The sequence below is a fragment of the Tachyglossus aculeatus genome, chromosome 11 (assembly GCF_015852505.1).
Source record: "Tachyglossus aculeatus isolate mTacAcu1 chromosome 11, mTacAcu1.pri, whole genome shotgun sequence".
NCBI classification, from domain to species: Eukaryota; Metazoa; Chordata; class Mammalia; order Monotremata; family Tachyglossidae; genus Tachyglossus; species Tachyglossus aculeatus.
Genome location: NC_052076.1, coordinates 17,489,704 through 17,516,883, shown reverse-complemented (window position 1 = coordinate 17,516,883; position 27,180 = coordinate 17,489,704). Strand labels below are relative to the sequence as shown.

The following is a 27,180-nucleotide window of genomic DNA, read 5'->3' as shown; positions in this document are numbered from 1 at the left end:
CAGGGTGGTTGGTGGCGAAGCAGGGTGATTGATTTAAAAAGAGGGAAGTGGGTCCGTGAAACAGCCTTACAGAGATGAGCAGAGTGTTCCAGCCCAAGAGGCAGGAGTTCATCGGTATTAAGCTCTCCCCAGTGCCCAACCTGGGCCTTTAGCTTTCTGCTAAGTTGGTAAAGACTGTGAGCCCACTGTCGGGTAGGGACTGTCTCTATATGTTGCCAAATTGTACTTCCCAAGCGCTTAGTACAGTGCTCTGCACACAGTAAGCGCTCAATACGATTGATGATGATGATAAAGGGGGAGCGGGTGGGCCCCTGGAGCTGGGGAGCCCCCTGCAAGAATAGGTAGGGCTGATTTCTCTTTGTGGTGCCTAGCTGGGCTCTGTTGACAAAAACCAGGCACTGTCCTGGATTCTTGGAAAGCTCCTTGCATTGGAGGGTCTGTCTGGCTGCCAATTGGATATGTATGTGTGTGTGTGTGAGAGAGAGAGAGAGAGAGAGATCCCCCTCCTTGCCAGTAGTTTCAGCTGTTTTGGTTCTAATCTGGCACCAGAAGCTTTCCATGTCCAGTTTTTAATTCTTGGTGCCGACCCTCCCCCCCCCCCCCCATCATGGCCCTGGCACGGTGCCGGACCTGGAAGGGAATCCAGAGTCTCTGGAGCAAGTTGGAGGTTCAGGAGTCTCAAGTTGGAGGTTCAGGAGTCTCCCAGGAGAGAATGCTGTCAGTCAGCCAACTGCAGGCTTCTGCAAAATGGCGCCCATGACATCATCACGTTGTACACTCATTATGCAGGCTATAACTTCTTGTCTGGTGGGCGGGAGGGAAGTGGGAAAGGTCTGTGGCCCAAGTGGGAGTCGGGGGGTGGGAACTTGGTGGATCTGACTGTGCTGCCTCCTCGCGCCCCGCCTGCCACCGCCGGTTGTAACTTTGTGTCCCAGGTTTGTGCCACGGTTGGGGTACCCAGTTGCCCCCTCGCCATTGGGAGGCATAGGGTGGGACCAGCAGGGTGATCAATCAGTCAGTCGTATTTATTGAGCACTTACTGTGTGCAGAGCACTGTACTAAGCGCTTGGGAAGTACAAGTTGGCAATATAGAGAGACAGTCCCTACCCAACAGTGGGCTCACAGTCTAGAAATGACCACTCAGCTTGGCTCCTGAATCTCTTGTGGCCTGCACTGCCCTGAAAGCCTCGGCCCCTCCCTCCTCTCTTGCCTCAGCTTTCTCCCGTGAAATCACCCGACTTCCCTGTCCCATGGGACCGTGCACTCCTTAGCTGCTTCCGACTGGCGCTGCCCGGGCTAGTTTATGCTTCATCCAACCACATCCTGCTGTGACTGGCCTGCTATATGAGTCTCTCTCCCCACCCACTCACCTCTCCCCTGGTCTCCTCCCCTCAGCCAGCGGCTTCGGTGCCCACACTTTCCAAAGAACTGCCGGGCTGCCCTCTGCCCCAGGGAGCTGGCTCTCCCGATGAGGACTGTGTGACCAGAGCGTCTGTGCCCTCCCACATCACCCTCCCCTTTGTATTGTGGGGCTGTGGATGGGGCAGGGAGGGGGCTCCGGTACCTCCCCCCCGTTCCCAAATATTGGGCCCAAATCCTGGGCTGGTTCTGGGCCTGGAATGCCAACTGGCTATCTTTATCTGCTTACGTGGGCCGAGGTCAATCAATCAATCGTATTTATTGAGCGCTTACTGTGTGCAGAGCACTGGACTAAGCGCTTGGGAAGTCCAAGTTGGCAACATATAGAGACAGTCCCTACCCAACAGTGGGCTCACAGTCTAGAAGGTCCCGAGATCCTGGGTTACACTCCGGTTGGGCGGTCTGGGTGGCGCCCATGTCCGTCTTGCCCCTCTCTCCCTTGGGTCGGGAGTCGCCTTTAGGACACCGTGGCTTCCTCAGCTCAGGCTACCGGTGTTCAAACCCACAACCAACCTGCTGGTCCGTCTCGAGGGACCCCTGGGGCAGGCCCAGGGGAGTTGATCTATCTTTAGAGCTGGCTTGTCCTAGGAGGGACAGAGAGGTTCAAGAGCAGGGGCCCAGTCTTCTTGGCTGACAGAACCCAGCTGGCAGCCAGGGAATTTTGAAATTGAAGTGGGGACGGGGGGGAGTGCTGGACCGGTCACTTCTTCTGTTTGGCCCTGCTTGGGCGGTGGAGGGGGCGGATGGTCAGGGAGGTCCGGCCCTGGGACCAGGGGCTCTCCCCTTAGACAGCCTTGCAAGTATAAATCAGCTGGGAGGCAGGGGGTGGGCAGAAGGTCTCTTGGGCCGGGCCCTGCCCTCAGCCGGGCCTGTAGCGATTTCCTGGAGGAAGACCTGTGTCTGTGACCCCGGCTTTGGGCATGCAGGACCCTCAGCCCTGCCCAAGGGATCAGCTGACCCGAAACCCTCCGTTCAGTAGTCGGGGGGCGGGGCAGAGGGTGGGATGTGGGGCTCCCCAGTGCCCACCAAGCTGGGCAGGCGAGTGGGAGAGAAGTCGTAGCGTCCGAGGGGCCCAGTCTGACCCTGCGTCCCCTTCCCTGTCTCCCAGCGGCTCATCCCCACCCACCACCACCAAGTTAGTGGGTGGGCAGGGTGGTCAGCCCCGTGGGCCGGAGTCCTTGACCTTGGTGGTCCTGGGGCACTGACCAACGGAACCCCCGGGCTCGCCGGTCCTGGAGGAGGGGGCTCCTGGGTGTCTGTCCGTGGGGCCTGCCCTGCCCGCCTTATCTGGCTGAAACTGTGAGTCACCATGGGTGGAGGGAGGGAGGCAGGCCCGCCCACCCACTCCTGCCTTGGCCTGCCAGGGGACGGTCTGGCAGGAGGCTGGGGCCGGGGCTGGGGACAGGCCAGGCCACTCCGGCTTGGGCTGCCAAACCCGTCCGACCCGCCCAGCCTGGTCGGGCACCGAGGCTCCTCGAGGCCTCCTCCTGAGGTCCTCAGACGAGGGGTTGGGGTACCTCTTCCAGACTACCCTCACCTGTACAATGGGCTAAATAATAATAATAGTAATGATGATGATGGTATTTAAGAGCTTACTCTGTGCCGAGCACTGTTCTAAGCGCGGGCGTAGATACAGGGTTGTCCCACGTGGGGCCCACAGTCTTCATCCCCATTTTACAGATGAGGGAACTGAAGCACAGAGCAGTTAAGCGACTTGCCCAAAGTCACACAGCAGACAAGTGGCGGAGCCAGGATTAGAACCCACGTCCTCTGACTCCCCTGGCTCTTTCGCAGAGCCACGTTGTATACCACGGACCCTTTGACCTGCAGGGACTGGGCCCGATCTACTCCGCCGTTTAGCACAGAGCTTGGCACATATTAAACGCATAATAATTCGCTTGGCACATATTAAACACATAGTAATTCGCTTGGCACATATTAAACACATAATAATTCGCTTGGCACATATTTAACACCTAATCCCCAGGGCAGGGCGGGCCCTCTCCCAGTGTGGATGGTGGGGGGGGTGTCCCACCTCCCCCCAATCCCCAGTTCTTAGGGGGCAGGGTCACCGGAGAGGGGCAGGACTGGTCTGCTCCTTCCCCGCTGACGCCCCCGTCTCCTGCCCGCAGCTGCCTGTCACCATGGAGGTGATGAACCTGATCGAGCAGCCCATCAAGGTGACGGAATGGCAGCAGACGTACACCTATGACTCGGGCATCCAGTCCGGGGCCAACACATGTGTGCCCTCGCTCAGCGGCAAGGGCCTGCTGGAGGAGGAGGACCCTTGCAGCAAGCAGTACACCATCAAGAAGACCACCACCTACTCCCAGGCGCCCGTCCAGGCCCAGGGTCGGTACTGGAGGAGGAGGGCAGGGGCGGGCACGCCAGGGGACAGACGTTGGCGGGGGAGGGAGGGTGCCCGTGGCAAGCGGTACACCACCAAGAAGACCGCCGCCCGTCTGGGCCTAGGGTCAGGGCTGAGGGGGCAGAGACGGCCGGGGACAGGCATTGGGGAGGCCGCGCCAGTACCCTCTGGAATGGCAGGGGCCAGGACTGCCCTTTTCCCACACTTGTGGGCGGCTGGCGAGCCCAGCTGGCAGCTTTGGGAGCAGCCCTGGCCTCGGGGCCGGGCCAGGGCCCAAGCCGCCTCCTTGTCTGGGCCTAATTAGAGACCGAAGCTTGTTCAGTTCGTTCTCAGCCGCCATGGGCGGGGGCCGGCCTACTCACCTGCCTGCCTCTCCCAAGGGGCGGCTCCGGAGTCCACTTCCCCGCTCTGCCATTAGCTGTGTGACCCGGGGACTACTGCTCACCCTCTCTGGGCCCCCTCCCCCCTCCTGCCTGGGGGTGCGGCCCTCGACTTCCTCCCCCCGGGGCGCCGCCGTCGGGGCCCCAGCTGATCCTCCCTCTGCCCTCAGGGGACCTGGAGTGCCAGCTGGCCATGACGCGGGCCCAGCGGGTGCGGGCGGCCATGTACCCCGAGACGGTGGAGGACCGGACGCTGCTGCTGACCACTCAGGTGGACGCCCAGGCCACCAACGTGCAGCGGCTGGCCGAGCCGTCCCAGATGCTCAAGTCGGCCATCGTGCACCTCATCAACTACCAGGACGACGCCGAGCTGGCCACCCGGGCCATCCCGGAACTGACCAAGCTGCTGAATGACGAGGACCCGGTGAGGGCCGGCTGGGCCGGGGAGGGGGCGGGGCGGGAGTCCGGTCCCGGTCGGACCCCTGGACGCTGACCCTTCCCGGCTGCTCCGGCCCTCAGGTGGTGGTGAGCAAGGCGGCTATGATCGTGAACCAGCTGTCCAAGAAGGAGGCCTCGCGTCGGGCGCTGCTGCAGTCGCCCCAGATCGTGGCGGCTGTGGTCCGCACCATGCAGGGCACCAGCGACCTGGATACGGCCCGCTGCACCACTAGCGTTCTGCACAACCTGTCCCACCACCGCGAGGGCCTGCTGGCCATCTTCAAGTCTGGCGGCATCCCTGCTCTCGTCCGTATGCTCAGGTGCCTCCCCCGCCACCTCCCCGGAGTCTCCCATCGTCCTCCCCCTCCACCACCCGGGGTCCCCTGTCCTCCCACTGACCCTCTCCCGTGTCCTCCCATGACCCTCTCCCGAGGTCCGGCCCCCGTCTGCCTGAGGTCTGCCCCCGCTGCCTGGGGTCCTCCCTTGCTGCCCAAGACTCCTGTCCTCCCTCCCTCCCTCTACCATCTGGGGTCTCCTATCTTCCCCCAGTCCTCCCTTACCTCCTGAGCCCCTCCTGCCTGAGGTCTGCCCCCGCTCCCTGGGGTCCTCCCTTGCTGCCCAAGACTCCTGTCCTCCCTCCCTCCCTCCCTCCCTCCCTCCGTCCCTCTACCATCTGGGGTCTCCTATCTTCCCCCAATCCTCCCTTACCTCCTGAGCCCCTTCTGCCTGAGATTTCCCCCGCTGCCTGGGGTCCTCCCTTGCTGCCCAAGACTCCTGTCCTCCCTCTCTCCCTCTACCATCTGGGGTCTCCTATCTTCCCCCAATCCTCCCTTACCTCCTGAGCCCCTTCTGCCTGAGATTTTCCCCCGCTGCCTGGGGTCCTCCCTTGCTGCCCAAGACTCCTGTCCTCCCTCCCTCCCTCTACCATCTGGGGTCTCCTATCTTCCCCCAATCCTCCCTTACCTCCCGAGCCCCTTCTGCCTGAGATTTTCCCCCTCTGCCTGTGGTCCTCCCCCACTGCCTGCGGTCCCCCATCTTCTTTCCCCCAACCACCTGGGGTCTCCTGTCCTCCTCCCGACCCTCCCCCACCTCCCTTCTGCCTGAGGCCCCTCACCCCTTGTTACCTGAAGTCCTTCCCCGCCATCTGGGGCAGGCAGCCCCTGGGAGGGGGGCGGCAGTGCCACGGGACCCCCGGTCCTGTGTGACCCCGAGCTCCCGCAGCTCCCCCGTGGAGTCGGTGCTGTTCTACGCCATCACCACGCTGCACAACCTGCTGCTGTACCAGGAAGGGGCCAAGATGGCCGTGCGTCTGGCCGACGGGCTGCAGAAGATGGTTCCTCTGCTCAACAAGAACAACCCCAAGTTCCTGGCCATCACCACCGACTGCCTGCAGCTCCTTGCCTACGGCAACCAAGAGAGCAAGGTAGGGTCACCCCGGCTGGCCCCGACCTCCATATGGGGTGACCCCATCCTCTCTCCTCCGGGTTGCTGGATCTCCTGTTCCTGCCTATCTGGCTGGGATGGGGCCCTCATTGTCCAGCCTCCATCCCTTCTGCTGCAGGGCTAGCCTGTTCCATCTCACCCTGCCCACCTCCCGCCCCTCCTCCCCAGGGGCCCTGAAGCTCTAGAAGGTCCCGGTGGACGGCTGTGGGATTCTGGGGGGCTTCTCACCCCTTCCCATCCCTCGTCCCCCTCCTCAGCTTATCATCCTGGCCAACGGAGGCCCCCAGGCCTTGGTGCAGATCATGCGCAATTACAGCTATGAGAAGCTGCTGTGGACCACCAGCCGAGTACTCAAGGTGCTGTCCGTCTGTCCCAGCAACAAGCCCGCCATCGTGGAGGCTGGTAAGTACTAGGGTGGGCATCGCCCCGGGGATTACCGGGCTGGGGGACTCCTCAGGGTGCACCCTCGCACACCCACACACCCTGTAATGAACCTTGGCGTGTTTGGAGGGAGGGGAGCGGTGGGGTTTGGGGAAGGAGGGGTATGATGGGCATTCCCAGGTATGGGTGGCAGGACTGAGTGCAAGGATGATGGGCAGACACGGGCCTGGGGGTGGTAGAGTTGGGTAGGGAGCTCCGGTGGTTTGATGCCTGAAGTCGGGAGCTCAGATTTGATGAGCTGATGTACGGGGTCCGCAGCAGGGAGCCGGGCTAGACTGATGGTCCCTTTCCCGGCCCCCTCGCAGGCGGGATGCAGGCCCTGGGCAAGCACCTGACCAGCAACAGCCCCCGGCTGGTCCAGAACTGCCTGTGGACTCTGCGCAACCTCTCTGATGTGGCCACCAAGCAGGTAAGACCTCCTCACCGTCTCCCTCCTCCTTTGTCTCCTCCCCCTCCTCCATCTGTCTCCGGCCCTGCCCTCCCAACGAACCAAATAACCCGGAATGAATGAATCCATGGTATTTATTGAACACTTGCTGTGTGCAGAGCACTGTGGGGAAGCAGTGTGGCCTAGTGGAAGGAGGCCGGGACTGGGAGTCAGAAGACGAGGGTTATAATCCTGGCTCGGCCACTCATCTGCCGTGTGACCTTGGTCAAATCACTTCACTTCTCTGTGCCTCAGTTCCCTCATCTGCAAAATGGAAATTCAGTATCCATGTTCCCTGCGACTTAGAATGAACCCCACGTGGGGCCTGGTTATTTTGCATCTACCCTAGCGCTTACTACAGTGCTTGGCATATAATAAGTGTTTAACAAGTACCATTATTATTAATATTACCGCTAAGTGCTTGGAAGAGTACAACAGAGTTGGTAGACATGTTCCCTGCCTACAAAGAGCTTGAACACTCTCATAATCTCCTTGAGGGCAGGACTCGTGTCTTTTTACTGTAGTGTCCTCTTCCAGCCGCTTAGTACAGTGTTCTGCACATGGTAGAAACAGGGAGCTTAGAGTGTCTAGTGAGGAAGTAGGCGAAAATGACTCCCAAAGAGTGGGAGCAGGAGGAAGAGTAAGGTTGTAGTAGTAGTGGCTTCTTCTCACTGTTTTCAAACACACTCATGTCTCCCCCATCCTAAAAAACCTTCACTTGACCTCACAGCTTCCTCCAGTTATCACCCCATCTCCCTCCTACCCTTCCTCTCCAAACTCCTTGAACGACTTGTCTGCACCCCCGTCTCAAGTTCCTCTCCTCCAGCGTGGCTTAGTGGAAAGAGCACGGGCTTGGGAGTCAGAGGTCGTGGGTTCTAATCCCGGCTCTGCCACTTGTCAGCTGTGTGACTTTGGGCAAGTCACTTCACTTCTCCATGTCTCAGTTACCTTATCTGTAAAATGGGGGTTAAGACTGTGAGCCACACGTGGGACAACCTGATTACCTGGTGTCTACCCCAGTGCTTAGAACAGTGCCTGACACATAGTAAGCACTTAATAAATACCATTATTATTGACCCCCTCCAGTCTGGCTTCTGTCCCCTTCACTCCACAGAAACTGCCCTCTCAAGAGCCACAAATGATCTCCTTGCCAAATCCAATGGCCTCTACTCCATCCTAATCCTACTTGACCTCTCAGTTCATTCATTCATTCATTGTCGTATTTATTGAGCGCTTACTGTGTGCAGAACACTGTACTAAGCGCTTGGGAAGTACAAGTTGGCAACATATAGAGACGGTCCCTACCCAACAGCGGGCTCAGTTGCTTTCAACACTGTTGACCATCCCCATCTCCTGGAAACATTATCCAGGAGGAGATGATTCCCAAATCTACATCTCCAGCCCTGGTCTGTCTCCCTCTCTGTAGGGTCACATTTCCTCCTGCCTTCAAGATATCTCTACTTGGATGTCCCGCTATCATCTGAATCTCATCATGTCCCAAACAGAACTCCTTATCTTCCCATGCAAACTCTGTCCTCCCTGTGATTTTCCCATCATTGTAGACAGCACCCCCATCCTTTGTCTCACGAGCTTGTAACCTTGGCATTTTCCTTGACTCATCTCCCTCACTCAACTCACATTCAGTCTCACCAAATCCTGTCAATTCAACCGTCACAACATTGCTAAAATCAGCTCTTTCCTCTCCATTCAAACTGCTACCACGTTAATCCAAGCACTTGTCCTAGTACACTTTGATTATTACGTCAGCCTCCTTGCTGACCTTCCTTCCTCCTGTCTCTCCCCATTCCAGGCCATACTTCACACTGTTGCCCAGATCATTTTTCTACAAAAGCATTGAGCCCAGGTTTCCCCACTCCTCAAGAACTTTCAGTGGTTGCCCATCCACCTCTACATAATAATAGTAATAATGATGGTATTTGTTAAGCACTTACTATGTGCAAACCACTGTTTTAAGCGCTGGAACTCCTTACCATCGTCTTTAAAGCACTCAGTCGCTTTGCCCCCTCCTACCTTATCTCCTGATCTCCTTTTACAACCCAGCATGCACACTTCGCTCCTCTAATGCCAACCTACTCACTGTACCTTGATCTCATCAACGTCTCCTCCAACCTCTCTCCCACATCCTCCCTCTTCCCTAGTACACCCTCCCTCTTCATATCTGACAGACAATGACTCTCCCCCTCTTCAAAGCCTTATCAAAGGCACATCTCCTCCAAAAGGTCTTCCCTGACTAGGCCCTCATCTCCACTTCTCCCACTCCCTTCTGTGTCTCCCTTTATTTGCTCCCTTTATTCCCCTTTCCACTTCCCCTGAGTCCCACAGCACCTATGTACAAATCTGAAATTTATTTATTTATATTAACGTCTTCCTCCCCCTCTAGGCTGTAAGCTTGATGTGGGCAGGGAATGTGTCTCCCAACTCTGCTGTAATGTCATATTGAACTCTCCCAAGCACTTAATACAGTGCTCTACCCTCAGCAAGCTCTCAGTAAATACAGTTGATTGGTAGTAGAACTAATGTATCAGGATCAACTTGCTGAGGAAATGATTGAATACACAAATAAGTATATTCCCCTATCGACTGTAAGCTCCCTGTGGGCATCTACCAACTCTGTTGTAATAATAATAATAATAATTTATGGTATTAAGTGCTTACGATGTGTCAGGCACTGTACTAAGTGCTGGGGTAGAACAAGTAACTCAGGTTGGACACAGTCCCTGTCCCACGTGGGGCTCACGGTTTCAATCCATATTTTATAAATGAGGTAACTGAGGCCCAGAGAAGTGAAGTGACTTGGCCAAGGTCGCACAGTAGATACATGGCGGAGCCGGGATTAGAACCCATGACCTTCTGACTCCGAGGCCCGTGCTTTTCCCACTAAGCCATGCTGTTCCTTTACACTATGCTGCGTGTAGTTTCCCAAGCACTTAGTTCCAAGCTCTGCACACAGTATGTGCTCAATAAATACCATCGATTGATTGACTGAAGTATACACATGGACGGAAAATAGAAGTACTGGTATTTGGAAGCTGTGTGCCAACCAGTCAGCAGTATTTATTGAGCACTTACTGCCTGCCACAGTGCTGTAGTAAAGTGCTGGGATGAACACAATATAAGCAAAATCAGACACGGCCCTTGACCCACAAAGAACTCGCAATCTCGTGAGAGAGGGCAGACACTTGGAAAAGAAATGAATTAGGAAAACAATAGAGTTCACAAGCGCCAGGGAAGGGTCTTGTGAGTTATTCAGGGAAGACTTCCTAGAGGAGGTGGACTTCCCAGAGGACTTTGAAGACTGGGAGAGCTGTAGTCCGGAAGATTTGTGGTTGAGGGAGTTCCAGACTGGGGAAACAGTGGGAGAGGACAGAGGTGGGAGAGTTGGGAGTCAAGTACAGTTAGTTGAGTTTGGGAGGATTGAAGAGCGCGAATTGGAGAGCAGCAGGAAAAGAGCTCAACCCATCAGTCGGGGGCACTTCTGTACATTGTCATAATTTATTTCAGTGACTTTTTCCCCGCTCCGGACTGTAAGGTCTTTGTGGGCAGGTAACATGTCTGTCAACTCTGCTGTAGTCTCCCAAGTGCTTCGTACAGTGTTCTGCATGCAGTAAGCATTCAGTAAATTCCATTGATTGATTATTGAGCGTTTGAGAAGCAGCACGGCTTAGTGGAAAGAGCGCCGGCCTAGAAGTCGAGACTTAGGTTCTAATCCTGGCCCCCCAACTTGCTTCTGGTGGGAACTTGACCTTGTGACCTCTATGCCTTGGTTTCCTTATCTGTAAAATGGAGAATACCTATTTTTCTCCCCCTTAGACTGTGAGCACCATGTGGGATGATTATCTTGTATCTACCCCAGTGGTAAATACAGTGCTTGGCACATAGTAAGTACTTAACAAATACCACATTATTATTATTATTATCATCGCTTGTTTTTATGGTGTTTAAGTGCTTACTATGCACCAAGCACTGTTCAAAGCACTGTGATAGATACAAGACAATCAGGCTGGACACAGTCCCTGTCCCACGTGGGGCTCACAGTCTACGTAGGAGGGAGAACAGGTATACAGTCCCTGTCCCACATGGGGCTCACGGTCTAGGAGGGAGAAGAGGTATTGAATCTCTGTTTTGCTGTTGAGGAAACAGAGGCATAGAGAAGTTAAATGACTTATCCAAGGTCACACAGCAGGCTGGTGGTGGAGCTGGGATTAGAACTCAGGTCCCAGCTCCCAGACCCATGCTGAATGCTTGGGAGAGTACAATAGAGTAGGCAGATACGATCCTTACCCTGTGGTTTACAGTCTAGCAGGGGAGGCGGGCATTAAAGTAAATTACAGGTAAAGAAAGCAATAGAGTATAAGGGTATGTACATAAGTGATGTGGGGGTGCAGATATTAGTGAATAGGTGATGCGGAAGGGAGGGAAAATTGGATGGGGAGAGGAGAGATTAGTCAAGAAAGGTTTCCTGGGCAGATAGGATTTGAATTGGGCTTTGAAGATGGGGAGAGGGCTGGTCAGTTGGTTGTGAAGGGGGAGAGAGTTTTCAGGCAGGAGGGAGGGCCTGACTAAGAGACTGACGGCAAGAGAGAGGAGATCGAGGTCCAGGGAGTAGGTTGGCACTAGAGGAGAGAAGTGTGCAGGCTGGGTTGTAGAGGGAGGTGAATAAGTTCAGATAGGAGGAGGAGAGCTGATTGAGTGCCTTAAAGCTGACAGTAAAGAGTTTCTGATTTAGAAGCAGCGTGGCTCAGTGGAAAGAGCACGGGCTTGAGAGTCAGAGGTCGTGGGTTCAAACCCGGCTCTGCCAATTGTCAGCTGTGTGACTTTGGGCAAGGCCCTTAACTTCTTTGTGCCTGTTACCTCGTCTGTAAAATGGGGATTAAGATTGTGAGCCCCCCGTGGGACAACCTGATCACCTTGTAAGCTCCCCAGCGCTTAGAACGGTGCTTTGCACATAGCGCTTAATAGATGCCATCGTTATTATATGGAGATGGATGGGCAACCCCTGGAGGCTTTGGAGGAGCGGGAAGATGTGTACAGAACATTTTAGAAAAACTATCCAGGCAGCAGGGTGAAGTGGGGTCTGGAAAAGGGTTGGAGGCAGGGAGGACAACAAGAAAGCTGACGCAGTAACTGAGGCAGGATACGCTAAGTGCTTGGGCCGGTGTGGCGACAGTTGGGAAGGGGAAGAAAGGGCAGATTTTAGAGCTGATACGTAAGAGGGTGAGCTCGTGGAGAGCGTTCATACCAACTGCCAGGAGTTTGACAGGTGCGGAGGGAGGAGTTGGGCAGTCATTGGAGGTTTGCGAGAAGGGGAGAGATGGGTGGGAAGCAATGTTATGCGCTCACCCCTTCACTGCCCCTTCAATCAGCCAATCATTTATTGAGCACTTCTGTGTGCAGAGCACTTGGGAGAGCACGTTGCAATGGAGTTAGTAGACAGGTTCCCCGCCCACAATGAGCTGCAGTCTAGGGGAACCGTAAACTCCTCTCTACTTCCTTCTCTACCCTCTTGGGTTTTCTGTTTGCCCATGTCTGAATAATAATAATTGTGGTATTTGTTTAGGGCTTACTGTGTGCCAAGAACTGTACTAAGCAGTGGGGCAGATACAAGTAAACAGGGTTGGACACAGTCCCTGTCCCACATGGGGCTCACAGCCATCTACAGATGAGGTAACTGAGACCCAGAGAAGGGAAGTGACTTGCCCAAGGTCACACAGAAGCCAAATGGCAGAGCCAGAATTAGAACCCATGACCTTCTGACTCCCAGGCTCCTGTTCTATCCATTATGCCACACTGCTTCTCAAGCAAGGGCCAAAATGTTGATTTTCAATTACCTGTGGGTTTCATTTATCTATGCTATTCCTGACCACATTTCCAAGTGTATTTGAGATTAGACTGTATCTCTCCTTGCATAGTTTTTTTTAAATTTTTTTTAATGGTGTTTGTTAAGCTCTATGTGCCAAGTACTAAGCATTGGGGTAGATAAATTAATCAGGTTGGATGCAGTGTGGCTCTGTGGAAAGAGCCCGGGCTTGGGAGTCAGAGGTCATGGGTTCTGGTCCTAGCTCTGCCACTTGTCAGATGTGTGACTTTGGGCAAGTCACTTCACTTCTCTGGGCCTCAGTTATCTCATCTGTAAAATGGGAATGAAGACTGTGAGCCCCATGTGGGACAACCTGATCACCGTGTATCCCCCCAGCACTTAGAACAGTGCTTTGCACATAGTAAGTGCTTAACAAATACCAACATTATTATTATTATTATTATTATTAAGTGGCAGAGCCAGGATTAGGGCCCAGGTGCTTCCGACTCTCTATCCGCCAGGCCATGCTGCTTCCCTGATGGAGAAGCAGCTTGGCTCAGTGGAAAGAACCTGGGCTTTGGAGTCAGAGGTCATGGGTTCAAATCCCAGCTCTGCCAGTTGTCAGCTGTGTGACTGTGGGCAAGTCACTTCACTTCTCTGGGCCTCAGTTCCCTCAACTGTAAAATGGGGATGAAGACTGTGAGCCCCGCGTGGGACAACCTGATCGCCTTGTAAGCTCCCCAGCGCTTAGAGCAGTGCTCTGCACATAGTAAGCGCTTAGTAAATGCCATCATTATTATTATTACGGAGTCGTGGCTGGCCCCCATAGGCTCGGCCAACGGGGCCACAGCCCCCGACCCCGGGCTGACCCTCCCTCCCCGGCCGCCCGCAGGAAGGCCTGGACAGCGTGCTGAAGATCCTGGTGAACCAGCTGAGCCTGGACGACGTCAACGTCCTGACCTGTGCCACGGGGACCCTCTCCAACCTGACCTGCAACAACAGCAAGAACAAGACGCTGGTGACGCAGTCGAGCGGCGTGGAGGCGCTGATCCACACCATCCTCCGCGCCGGGGACAAGGACGACATCACCGAGCCGGCCGTCTGCGCCCTGCGCCACCTCACGAGCCGCCACCCCGAGGCCGAGATGGCGCAGAATTCCGTGCGCCTCAACTACGGCATCCCTGCCGTCGTCAAACTGCTCAGCCAGCCCAACCAGTGGCCCCTGGTCAAGGTAGCAGAGCCGATCCTGGCTGCCGGGGACGGGGCGGGGAGGGGATCGGGCCGCGGAGGTGGCCCAGAGGTGGTGGGGGCCCCCTCGTCGGGATCTCCGCTCTGCCGGCTGTCAGCTGGGTGACTTGGGGCGAGTCACTTCTCGGTGCCTCAGTTCCCTCATCGGGAAAATGGGGATGAAGACTGTGAGCCCCCAGTGGGACAACCTGATTCATTCATTCATTCATTCATTCATATTTATTGAGCGCTTACTGTGTGCAGAGCAGTGTACTAAGCGCTTGGGAAGTACAAGTTGGCAACATCTAGAGAGGAACAGATAATGATTTTAGTGGGGCTGTGAAGATGAGGAGAGTGGTGGCCTGTCAGATATGGTGGGGCAGGGGCTTTCGAGGGAGAGAAGCAGCGTGGCTCGGTGGAACGAGCCCGGGCTTTGGAGTCAGAGGTCATGGGTTTAAATCCCGGCTCCGCCAACCGTTAGCTGTGTGACTTTGGGCAAGTCACTTCTCTGGGCCTCAGTTCCCTCATCTGTCAAATGGGGACTAAGACTGTGAGCCCCACGTGGGACAACCTGATCACCTTGTATCCTCCCCAGCGCTTAGAACAGTGCTTTGTACATAGTAAGCACTTAATAAATGCCAGCATTACTATTATTATTATTAAATGAGGTAGTCTGTAAGGTTCTTCACACTAGACGGTAAACTCGTTTAGGGTAGGGAGCATGTCTACCAACTCTGCTATACTGTACTCTCTCAAGGGCTTAGTGCAGTGCTCTGCCCACAGTAAGCACCCAATAAATACGAACGACTGACTGATTGAGGTAGGTAGGTATTGATCCCCTTGTAACCTCCCCAGCGCTTAGAACAGCGCTCTGCACATCGTAAGCGCTTAACAAATACCATCATTACTATCATCTCCCGTGGGGAGGGTGGTGGGTGGTGTGGGCTGGTGGAGGCAGAGGGCTGGCTGGAATGGCCTGGATGGGATTGGAAGCGTGGGATTAGATGTCTGGATGGGGGAGATTCTGTGGTCAGGAATGCCCAGGCTCTCTGTCCTCCCCCTGCCCCCCCAGGCGACCATCGGACTGATCCGGAATCTGGCTCTGTGCCCGGCCAACCACGCTCCCCTGCAGGAAGCGGCAGTCATTCCTCGCCTGGTCCAGCTGCTGGTCAAGGCTCACCAGGATGCCCAGCGCCACGTGGCCGCGGGCACACAACAGCCCTATACGGTGGGTGTCGGCCTGGAATGGACCCCAGAGGGAGGGCGGCAGGAGGGGACCCTGTCCTGGCCACTTGAGGGGCTGTCAGCCTGTGATGGAGGGGTTGGGACCACAGGTGCACGCTCACCCGTGGAGCGCCTGTTTCTAAGTGGAGAAGGCTTCCCGGAGAAGAGGGATGAATGCGCCGTGGGGGTTGGGGACGGCTGGTCCAGGCGCAGATCGGGTCCGGGTTCACGCCCCCTGACTGCTCCCGGCTCTGATGTGCCCCTCTTGCCCCCCTGCTGCCAGCAGGACGGTGTGAAGATGGAGGAGATTGTGGAGGGCTGCACGGGTGCCCTGCACATCCTGGCCCGGGACCCCATGAATCGCATGGAGATTTTCCGGCTCAACACCATTCCGCTGTTTGTGCAGGTGCCCCAGAGTCCCCACCTTCGGTGTCGGGGGGGGCCCCACCTCCCTTGGCCCTTAGGAAAACCTCTGCTCCCCCTCCCTGCTGCAGCATCCTGGTGACCAGGGGACGGTCACTCCCCCCACCCCTGGTTTGGGTGTGGGTCCAAGCTGGGTGCATGGTGGAAGTCAGGTGGGGGTCCCGGCGGGGGTGCCCATCCCGGCTTGACACCCGCCGCCCCCCTCAGCTGCTGTACTCACCCGTGGAGAACATCCAGCGTGTCGCGGCCGGCGTGCTGTGCGAGCTGGCCCAGGACAAGGAGGCGGCTGACTCCATCGACGCCGAGGGAGCCTCGGCCCCCCTCATGGAGCTGCTGCACTCGCACAACGAGGGCACCGGTGAGGAGCAGTTCCGGCCTGGCTCGTTAAACCCCTGCCACTCCGTGGGGGCTCGGCCACCCCGGGCCCCTCCGGGATGAGGATAGGGGAGGGAAGGGAGACTCTACTAACCAACCTCTCTTACCCACCGCCCCCTCCCCCAGCCACCTACGCGGCCGCCGTGCTGTTCCGCATCTCTGAGGACAAGAACCCCGATTACCGCAAGCGAGTCTCCGTGGAGCTGACCAACTCCTTGTTCAAGCATGACCCAGCAGCTTGGGAGGCTGTAGGTGTTCCCGCGGGATCCTGGCCCTCCTTCCCTCAATCAGTCGTATTTATTAAGTGCTTACCAAGTGTACTGAGCACTTGGGAAAGTACAACATAATAGCCGGTGGACATGTTCTCTGCCCACAATGAGTTTATAGTCTAGAGGAGACTGGAGACCTCATTCATGCATTCAGTCGTATTTACTGAGCACTTACTGTGTGCAGAGCACTGTGCTAAGCGCTTGGGAAGAAAAAGTTGGCAACATATAGAGACGGTCCCTACCCAACAACAGGCTCACAGTCTAGAAGGGGGAGACAGATGACAAAACATGTGGACAGGTGTCATCAGAATAAATAGAAATAGAGCTAGATGCACATCATGAACAAAATAAATAGAATAGTAAATATGTACAAGTAAAATAGAGGAATAAATCTGCACAAACATATTTACAGGTGCTGTGGGGAGGGGAAGGAGGAGAGGAAAAAGGGGGCTCAGTCTGGGAAGGCCTCTGCCTTCACGAGCAGGACCTGGATTAGATTGAGGGTTGGATTTGTGGGGCGAGGTTTTGGGGACTCCAAAATGACCCCATGTGTGGAAGGAGGCCCTGGGTCCTCTGACACTTCTCCTCTGCCCTCAGGCCCAGAGCATGATTCCCGTCAATGAACCATATCCAGATGGTGAGTAGAGGGACAGAGGCTGGGGTAGTGACTTGGGGTAGGGGGGAGAGAGAGAGACAGAATGTGTGTGTGTGTTGGAGGCTGGAAAAGGCTGTGTGTGCTGTGCAGGTTGGATCATTGTGGTTGGTTGCAAGGGCCCCTCTGGGCTTGTAGCAGGGCTGGACAACCCCTAAAAATAACCGTGGGGCCTTGTGTGGGGGCTCTGGGCTCTGGCCAGGCTGGCTGGGGAAAAGGAAGCCAAGGCCAGGGGGGTGTGGTGGTGTGTGTGTGTGTGTTGTGTATGTATCTAAGCTAGTGTGCATGTTTCCACGGACGGGCCCTGTCCTGATCCCCTCTCCCCCTACCCGCTCCCGTTCCTATCCACCACCACCCCTCACAGAGCTGGACGCCACGTACCGCCCCGTGTACTCGAGCGACTGCCCCGTGGACATGCACATGGACATGGAGTGCGACTACCCCATTGACACCTACAGCGACGGCGTCCGCGCCCCCTACAACGCGGACCACATGCTGGCCTAGTCCCCTCCCCCCCCGGCCTGCCACACTGCTTGCGGTAAGCCCTTGCCCAGTCAGTCGCTGGGAGTTATAGTTGGGGGGCTCACTGGGAGCAGGGGCTGTGCTAAGTGGTTAGGGCAGTGCAGTATAATAGAAATGTATGCTCAAGGGAGCATAGTCCCATCTTTCCCCCCGCAGCCCCTTCCACCCAACCCCAGGGGATGGTGGCACCGGTCCCCTAGGGCCATTCTGACCATCCCTCTGCCTCAGTGCCCATCTTGGCCCCGCCAAATCGTGGGTGATTTGAGTTCTCCCTGACGTGTGTTTCCTCCATCCCTCCTGCTGTAGTTTCGGACCATGTAGTTTAGTCCTGACCTCTGGGTTGCAGAGAAGGGAAGCAGGGGTTCAGACCGGGGGGCTGGAGACAGGGCAACATCCCCCCAGCTGGTTCAACGTGTCTGTGGGCCTCTCCTCGTCCACAGGTGCTCACCGATCACGAGGGGCCCGCGGCCCGAGGTGCTGCAGCGGAGCGGCAGGTCTAGCGACACAAGTGCCTGAGTCACTGTTGGGTGGCGTGTGTGTGGACCCCCTTCCCCGTTTCTGGTCTTTGTTTTGGGCGGAGGCAGGGGCAGCGCCCTGACCCCATCCTCTGAAGCTTCAGTAAGAAATAACCGTGCTGTTCTGCCCCTCCTTACCCCCCAGCCTGGCACAGCCTTCCTCTAGCCACTCTGCCCCCAACCCTAGAGGCCTTGGGGCAGGGAGCACACCAGGGCCCAGCTCAGTGCTGGATACCGTTCCTGGTTTCAGCCCCTTCCCGCCCTAACCCATCCTCCTGCTTCCCACCTCCCCCTCTGCTAAGGCCCGTGTGAGCTCCAGTCCCTCCTAGGTGGTGAAAGGACTTTACCGAGCAGCAGAACCCCCTCCCCATCCTGCTTCTCTAGCGTGGGGCCCGACTCCTCCCTTTCCCCCATCCCCCCGTCCCCCAACTCTCCCCGGTGTGGTGAGGGGTCTCCAGCTAGGGTCGGCAGCTGCTCCGCGGTGGGCGTTGGGAGGGGGGCAGCCGCCGGGTGCTCTGAGGTTTGGGTTTAGGGTTTGTATCGACCAAAGCGAACAATAAAAATGACAAAACTCTCTGCCCTTGAGGGAAAGGGGAGGGTCTCTGTGTCACCTTGTCTGTCTGTGGGGAGGGGGAGGAGAGGGGAGGTTGGGCAGGGCTCCTCGCACTATCTTTGTTAATGATAATAATAATAATAATGACATTTATTAAGCGCTTACTATGTGCAAAGCCCGCCTATAAGGACTCCCGGCCTGCAGCGGTGTGCCATCCCCAACTCCTGGACGCCGTAGGCTGTTGGTTGCAGATGGGTTAAGGTGAGGTTTGCTTGCCAGCGACTGGCCCTCGTGGACAGTTGCCCTCTTCGGATGGGCAACTGGAGGCTGGAGGGAGAGGAGAGAAGGGCAACAACAGAGTAAAAGAAGCAGTGAGACCTAGCGGAAAAAGCATGGATGGGCCTGAGATTCAGAGTTCATTCATTCAATCGTATTTATTGAGCGCTCACTGTGTGCACAGCACTGTACTAAGCACTTGGGAAGTACAAGTTGGTAACATATAGAGACGGTCCCTCAACGGGCTCGCAGTCTAGAAGGGGGAGACAGACAACAAAACAAAACATGTGGACGGGTGTCAAGTCGTCAGAACAAATAGAAATAAAGCTAGCTGCACATCATTAAGTTCTGCCACTTGTCTGCTGTGTGACCTTGGCCAAGTCATTTGGCTTCTCTGTACCTCAGTTCCCTCATCTGCAAAATAGGGATTCAATACCTGCTACTTCAACTGTGGGCTTCATGTGGGACCTGTTTATCTTGTATCTAACCCGGTGCTTAGTGCAGCGTTTGGTACATAGTAAGCACTTTACAAATAACATTATTATTGTTTCTTAATATTAATAAAGGGTCCCAGTTCAAGAAAGCAAGCCTGGCTCAGCCTCCCACCTTTATCCAGCTGCTGCCTGAAACAAGCAGTGTGGCTTGGTGGAAAGAGCACGTGCTTGGGAGTCAGAGGTCATGGGTTCTAATCCCACCTCTGCCACTTTCATTCATTCAATCATATTGAGCGCTTACTGTGTGCAGAGCACTGTACTAAGCGCTTGGGAAGGACAAATCGCCAACATATAGAGATGGTCCCTACCCAACTACTTATGTACATATCTGTACACATTAATAAAATAGAGTAATAAATATGTACAAATATATACAATTGCTGTGGGGAAGGGGTAGGGCAGAGGGAGGGAGGGGAGGAGGAGGAGAGGAAGAAAGGGAGGCTCAGTCTGGGAAGGCCTCCTAGAGGAGGTGAGCTCTCAGTAGGGCTTTGAAGGGAGGAAAAGAGCTAGTTTGGTGGATGTGTGGAGGGAGAGCATTCCAGGCCGGAGGTAGGACATGGGTTGGGGGTTGATGGCGGGACAGGGGAGAACGAGGCACAGTGAGGAGGTTAGCGGCAGAGGAGCGGAGGGTGCGGGCTGGGCTGGAGAAGGAGAGAAGGGAGGTGAGGTAGGAGGGGGCGAGGGGATGGACAGCCTTGAAGCCCAGGGTGAGGAGTTTTTGATTGATATATGACTTGGGGCAAGTCACTTCTCTGTGCCTCAGTTACCTCATCTGTAAAATGGGGGTGAAGTCTGAGCCCCATGTGGGACAACCTGATTGCCTTATATCTACCCCCGTGCTTAGAACAGTGCTTAGTGCATAGTAAGCGCTTAACAACTACCATCATCATCATTATTATCATCCCAGCTCCACCACTTATCTGCTGTGTGACCTTGAGCAAGTCACTTCCCTGTGCCTCAGTTCCAGTCTCCTGTAAAGTGGAGATTAAGAGCGGGAGCCTTTTGTGGGACAGGGACGGTGTCCAACCGGTTAGCCTGCTTCTACTCCAGCGCTTAGGACAGTGCCTGGCATGTAGTAAGCGCTTAACAAATACCACAATAATAATTATTGTTATTATTATTTGACCTGCCTGAATGGGCCACTCTCACGTGTTGGCACTCTGCCTATCATCCTGTTATTCCATCCAGCCTGGACTCCTGCAGGAAGAGCCTCAATTACGTCAGGCATTGGTGCCTCAGGGGATGGTGTCGACTCCTCAACGACTCTCCACCCAGGCCTTTCACACCCTGGGCCTGGAATTCATAGTTCTTGGGGAGGGGCTGGGTCCCTCCAGAAGAAATGATTGAGTCACCAACTCCCTGCTGACTCTTTGCTCTTGGGAGGGTGGGGCTCATCCCAATCCTGGTTAGAACACCGTCCCGGGAGTCATGGGATAATAATAATAACGATGATGGCATTTATTAAGTGCTTACTATAATAATAATGTTGGTATTTGTTAAGCGTTTACTATGTGCAAGGCACTGTTCTAAGCGCTGGGTCCCTCCAGAAGAAATGATTGAGTCACCAACTCCCTGCTGACTCTTTGCTCTTGGGAGGGTGGGGCTCATCCCAATCCTGGTTAGAACACCGGCCCGGGAGTCATGGGATAATAATAATGATGATGATGGCATTTATTAAGTGCTTACTATAATAATAATAAAGTAGGTATTTGTTAAGCGCTTACTATGTGCAAGGCACTATTCTAAGCGCTGGGGTAGATACAAGGTAATCAGGTTGTCCCACGTGGGACTCACAGTCTTCATCCCCATTTTACAGATGAGGGAACTGAGGCCCAGAGAAGTTAATTTACTTGCCCAAAGTCGCACAGCTGAGAAGTGGCAGAGCCTGGATTTGAACCCATGACCTCTGACTCCAAAGCCCGTGCTCTTTCCACTGGGCCACGCTGCTTCCCTGTGAAAACACTGTTCTAAGCACTGGGGAGTTTACAAGGTGATCAGGTTGTCCCACGTGGGGCTCACAGTCTTAATCCCCATTTTACAGATGAGGGAACTGAGGCACAGAGAAGTTAAGTGACTTGCCCAAAGTCACACAGCTGACAATTGGCAGAGCTGGGATTCGAACTCATGACCTCTGACTCCAAAGCCCGTGCTCTTTCCACTGAGCCATGTTGCTTCTCACCCAGCACTTAGTACTGTTCTAAGCGCTGGGGAGGTTACGAGGTGATCAGGTTGTCCCACGGGGGGCTCACAGTCTTCATCCCCATTTTACAGATGAGGGAACTGAGGCACAGGGAAGTGAAGTGACTTGCCCAAAGTCACAGCTGACAATTGGCGGAGCTGGGATTTGAACTCAGGACCTCTGACTCCAAAGCCCGGGCTCTTTCCGCTAGGCCACGCTGCTTCTCTTAGGGTTAGGATGGATGGACAGTTCAGCCTGGCTCTGACACTTGTCTGCTGGTTGGCTTTGGGCAAGTCATTTAACTTCTCTGGGCCTCAGTTACCTCATTTGTAAAAGGGGAGTGAAACCCTGAGCCCCACTTGGGACAGGGACTGTGTCCAACCCGATTTGCTTGTATCCACCCCAACACTTAGTACAGTGCCTTGCACATCATCATCAATCGTATTTATTGAGCGCTTACTATGTGCAGAGCACTGTACTAAGCGCTTGGGAAGTACAAATTGGCAACATACATAGTAAGTGCACAAATATTACTATTATTATCATAGGCCCTAAGGGCATCCCCAGGTGTTAGCGGCCCATGGTTGGTTCTGGGGTCTTCACGGGGTCTGTTTTTAGTCTATCTTCCCCTAATGAAGCCATGGGTGGTGCGTATGTGTGCGCCCACCCCCACCCCCCCCAATTCTTACACACCCATCTTAGATTGTAAGCCCCGAGAGGGAAAGGGACCATGTCTATCTCCCACCTATGTATTCCCTCCGAGGGCTTAGTACAGTGCTCTGTACACACTAAGCTTAGTAAGATATTATTACCCATCCTCCATGAAGACAGTTTACGGCAACCTTTGAGCTCACCCCATCCCATAGGTCCCCATTCATTCATTCATTCATTCAATCGTATTTATTGAGCGCTTACTGTGTGCAGAGCACTGTACTAAGCACTTGGGAAGTACAACCCCCTCATGCTGTCCCCTCCCTAGTCCCCATGGAAATGTGGCCTGTGGCTCCACAGTGACCTTACTCCCCTTCATCTTTGATCTCTGCCTAACCCAGTCCTTGCTACCACTGAGACCTAGCTCACACTAGATAATAATAATTATGGTATTTGTTAAGTGCTCACTGTGTGCCAAGCACTGTTCTGAGCACTGGGGTAGCTACAATAATAATAATAATAATGGCATTTGTTAAGTGCTTACTATGTGCAAAGCACTGTTCTAAGCGCTGGGGAGGATACATGGTAATCAGGTTGTCCCACCGTGGGGCTCACAGTCTTAATCTCCATTTTACAGATGAGGGAACTGAGGCACAGAGAAGTTAAGTGGCTTGCCCAAGGTCACACAGCAGACGTGGCGGAGCCGGGATTTGAGCCCATGACCTCTGACTCCCAAGCCCGTGCTTTTCCCACTGAGCCACGCTGCTTCTCTCATCAGGTTGTCCCAAGTGGGGCTCACAGTCTTAATCCCCATTTTACAGGTGGGGTAACTGAGGCACAGAGAAGTTAAGTGGCTTGCCCAAGCTCGCACAACAGGCAAGTGGCGGAGCCGGGATTAGAACTCACATCCTTCGACTCCCAAGCCCGTGCTGTTGCCACTAGGCCATGCCGGTCACGCATGATGATCTCTCCTAAGAGGGAGGGGAGGAGGGGTGCTTCACATCTGCCTTACCCTTTTTTGTACTATCCCACCCCCTCCAGCCTTCACCTCTTCCTTTGAATCCCCCCTCAACCACCACCAGCATGGCTGAGGAGCAGCGTGGCTCAGTGGAAAGAGCCCGGGCTTTGGAGTCAGAGGTCATGGGTTCAAATCCCGGCTCCGCCAGTTGTCAGCTGTGTGACTTGGGCAAGTCACTTAACTTCTCTATGCCTCAGTTACCTCATCTGTAAAATGGGGATTAAGACTGTGAGCGCCCCACCCCCACCCCACCCCGTGGGACAACCTGATCACCTTGTATCCTCCCAGCGCTTAGAACAGTGCTTTGCACATAGTAAGCGCTTAATAACCATAATAATCATCATCATCATCATCACCCTGGATTGCACTTCCAGTCCTCTAAGCAATTTGGACTCCTCATTTTGCTTCTCTCCTCCTCCCCCTCATAACAACTTGACACTTGTCCCCATGTTTTGTTTTGTTGTCTGTCTCCCCCTTCTAGACTGTGAGCCCATTGTTGGGTAGGGGCCATCTCTATATGTTGCCAACTTGTACTTCCCAAGCGCTTAGTACAGTGCTCTGCACACAGTAAGCACTCAATAAATACAATTGAATGAATGAATGAATGAGGGGCTTTTGAAATCCACATGCAGGTGCCTGGTGAGCTTCAGGTGCCCACTTCCTCTAATAATAGTAATTGTGATATTTGTTAAGCGCTTACTATGTGCCAAGCACTGTACCTAGCACTGGGATAGATATAAGATCATCAGGTCCCACTTTAGGGCTCACTGTCTAAGTAAGAGGGAGAACAGGTATTGAATCCTCATTTTGCAGTTGAGGGAACTGAGGCACAGAGAAGTGAAGTGACTTTATTTTGTTTATATGTCTTGTTTTGTTCTCTGTCTCCCCCTTCTAGACTGTGAGCCCACTGTTGGGTAGGGGCCGTCTCTATATGTTGCCAACTTGTACTTCTCAAGTGCTTAGTACAGTGCTCTGCACACAGTAAGCGCTCAATAAATACAATTGAATGAATGAATGAGGGGCTTTTGAAATCCACATGCAGGTGCCTGGTGGCTTCAGGTACCCACTTCCTCTAATAATAATTGTGATATTTAAATGCTTACTATGTGCCAAGCACTGTACCTAGCGCTGGGATAGGTATAAGATCATCAGGTCCCACTTTAGGGCTCACTGTCTAAGTAAGAGGGAGAACAGGTATTGAATCCTCATTTTGCGGTTGAGGGAACTGAGGCACAGAGAAGTGAAGTGACTTTATTTTGTTAATATGTCTTGTTTTGTTCTCTGTCTCCCCCTTCTAGACTGTGAGCCCACTGTTGGGTAGGGACCGTCTCTATATGTTGCCAACTTGTACTTCCCAAGCGCTTAGTACAGTGCTCTGCACACAGTAAGCGCTCAATAAATACGATTGAATGAATGAGGGGCTTTTGAAATCCACATGCAGGCGCCTGGTGAGCTTCAGGTGCCCACTTCCTCTAATAATAATAATTGTGATATTTGTTAAGTGCTTACTATGTGCCAAGCACTGTACCTAGTGCTGGGATAGATACAAGATCATCAGGTCCCACTTTAGGGCTCACTGTCTAAGTAAGTGGGAGAACAGGTATTGAATCCTTATTTTGCAGTTGAGGGAACTGAGGCACAGAGAAGTGAAGTGACTGGCCCAAGGTCACACAAAGCAGGTAAGTGGCGGAGTTGGGATTAGAATTCCGGTCCTCTGACTCCAAGGCTCTTGCTCTTTCCACTAAAACACGCTGCTTCTTTCACTCTTCAACTGGCTCAGTGGAAAGAGCCCGGGCTTTGGAGTCAGAGGTCATGGGTTCAAATCCCGGCTTCGCCAATTGTCAGCTGTGTGACTTTGGGCAAGTCAGTTCACTTCTCTGGGCCTCAGTTCCCTCATCTGTAAAATGGGGATGAAGACTGTGAGCCCCACGTGGGACAACCTGATGACCTTGTATCCCCCCCAGCGCTTAGAACAGTGCTTTGCACATAGCACTTAATAAATGCCCTTATTATTATTGTTATTATTGTTAACTCCACTGAGCTACTCCACCTGCTACTCACCCACATGGACAAACTGTCACCAGTCCTTGAACCGTCTCTAACCTCATAAGCTCTGAATCTCCAACCCAAACCTCCTTACTTGCTTCCTCTTCCAAGTGCACCCTCGCCACCAAACTCTTTTTTTCCTCCACAGAGACTATCAATCTCCTGTTTTCCCGTTCCCAAACACCTTTATCCCAGGCCCTAATGCCTCATTTGGACTCCTCACCCAACCTCCACACCCTCAATTCCATCCTTCCTGCCAAAATCAACTCCTTTGCCTCCCTGTCAGTCCATCACTGACCCACAGTCCTGGATCACCTCCACAGTCTGCTTCCTCCATTTGTGGTCGAGCCGCAGAGCACTGCCGGTGGAAATGCAGACATCAGGCTGACTTGGGCCATCTCCAATTCATCCTTATTTTCTGTAGCTCTGCCCTCTCTTCTGATCAGCAACACGCCTCCCTCTTCAACTCACGTGCCCAATCAATGATATTCCTTGAGGGCTTACTGGCGGCAGAGCACTGTATTTAAGTGCCCGAGAACTCATTTCTGCTGATTCTGTTGTACTCTCTCAACTACTTGGTACAGTTCTCTGCACATAGCATTTCCTAAATGCCGCTGATTGGTATAATACATAATTGATATAATGCAATGGTAGTAATAGTATTTATATGTACTAAGCACTGGGAAAGAGTACGCAGGTAAGAAATAGGCATGAACCTTGGAGAGGCTTGCTGTTGATGAAGAGAATCTACCAGTAAGTTTTTGGGTTTTGTTTTTTTTTTATGGAATTTGTTAAGGGCTTACTATGTGCCATGCTCTGTCCTAAGTGAGGGGGAAGATACAAACTGAACAGATTGGACGCAGTCTATGTCCCACATGGATCTCCCCTTTTTACAGGCACAAAGAAGTTAAATGACTAGCCCAAGGTCTCAAAGCAGACATGTGGCGGAGCCAGGATTAGAACCCAAGTTGATCAGACTCTCAGGCCCATGGTCTTTCCTCTAGGCCATGCTGCTTTTAGAGTTGGGAGGCATGATCCCTGCTTTCTTAATTAACTCCCTCCTGACAACCCCAGTAACCCTCACACCCCACAATGCTTGTTCCTGATGACCTTGCCAATGACAATTGACCCCCGAAAGCAGATGCGAGCCGCCCAAAACCTTTCCCCTGCCCCCCAGTATCCTCTACTCCACACCCACCCTTCTCCTCAGAAGAGATCTCCCAAGTGCTCGAGAAGCAGCGTGGCCTAATGGAAAGAGCATAGGCCTAGGAGCCAGAAGATCTGGGTTCTAATTCCGGCTCTGTCACTTTTCTGCTGTGTGATCTGGGCAAGTCACTGAACTTCCCTGTGCCTCAGTTACCTCATCTGTAAAATGGGGATTAAATTCTCCCTCAGATGTAGGCAGGGACTGTGTCCGACCTGATTATCTTGTATCTACCCCAGTGCTCAGAATTGTATTTGACACATACGTGCATAATAATAATAATGGCATTTTTTAAGTGCTTACTATGTGCAAAGCACGGTTTTAAGTGCTTAACAAATACAATAAAAAAGAGATAAATTGGCCCGCTGTCAAAACCTACCCCACTACAGCAACCCAATCCTTAATCACCTCTAAAACTCCTTGCAACCATTCAATTTCTAATTACCTTGTTTTAACCACATCACTTAGAACAGTGCTTGACACACGGTAGGTGCTTAACAAATAATCAAATTTATTGAGCATTTACTATGTGCAGAGCAGCGTGGCTCAGTGGAAAAAGCACGGGCTTTGGAGTTGGAGATCATGGGTTCAAATCCCGGCTCTGCCAACTGTCAGCTGTGTGACTTTGGGCAAGTCACTTCACTTCTCTGTGCCTCAGTTACCTCATCTGTGAAATGGGGATTAAAACTGTGAGCCCCCTGTGGGACAATTTCATCACCTTGTAACCTCCCCCAGCGCTTAGAACAGTGCTTTGCACATAGTAAGTGCTTAACAAATGCCATCATCATCATCATTGTACTAAGCACTTGGGAGAGTAC

The 27,180-nt window shown here is 53.7% G+C and overlaps 1 protein-coding gene across 2 annotated transcripts in view; it reads left to right on the top strand.

Annotated features, from left to right (window-relative positions):
* Nucleotides 1–18,225, top strand: part of LOC119934217 (junction plakoglobin) — a 25,005-nt gene extending 6,780 nt beyond the window's left edge. Inside the window, exons 2-15 of one of the 2 annotated variants that reach the window (XM_038753638.1) lie at nt 3,552–3,771; nt 4,338–4,591; nt 4,687–4,925; nt 5,827–6,028; nt 6,306–6,450; nt 6,795–6,898; nt 13,627–13,965; nt 15,034–15,189; nt 15,472–15,591; nt 15,816–15,966; nt 16,110–16,231; nt 16,850–16,889; nt 17,269–17,442; nt 17,867–18,225. In XM_038753638.1, coding sequence (XP_038609566.1) covers nt 3,564–3,771; nt 4,338–4,591; nt 4,687–4,925; nt 5,827–6,028; nt 6,306–6,450; nt 6,795–6,898; nt 13,627–13,965; nt 15,034–15,189; nt 15,472–15,591; nt 15,816–15,966; nt 16,110–16,231; nt 16,850–16,889; nt 17,269–17,408 — 2,220 coding nt within the window. In that variant the 5' untranslated portion in view covers nt 3,552–3,563 and the 3' untranslated portion in view covers nt 17,409–17,442; nt 17,867–18,225. Of the gene's footprint in view, nt 1–3,551; nt 3,772–4,337; nt 4,592–4,686; nt 4,926–5,826; nt 6,029–6,305; nt 6,451–6,794; nt 6,899–13,626; nt 13,966–15,033; nt 15,190–15,468; nt 15,592–15,815; nt 15,967–16,109; nt 16,232–16,849; nt 16,890–17,268; nt 17,443–17,866 lie in introns of both variants that reach the window. The other variant, XM_038753637.1, reaches the window with a different exon arrangement.
* Nucleotides 18,226–27,180: the final 8,955 nt, after the last annotated feature.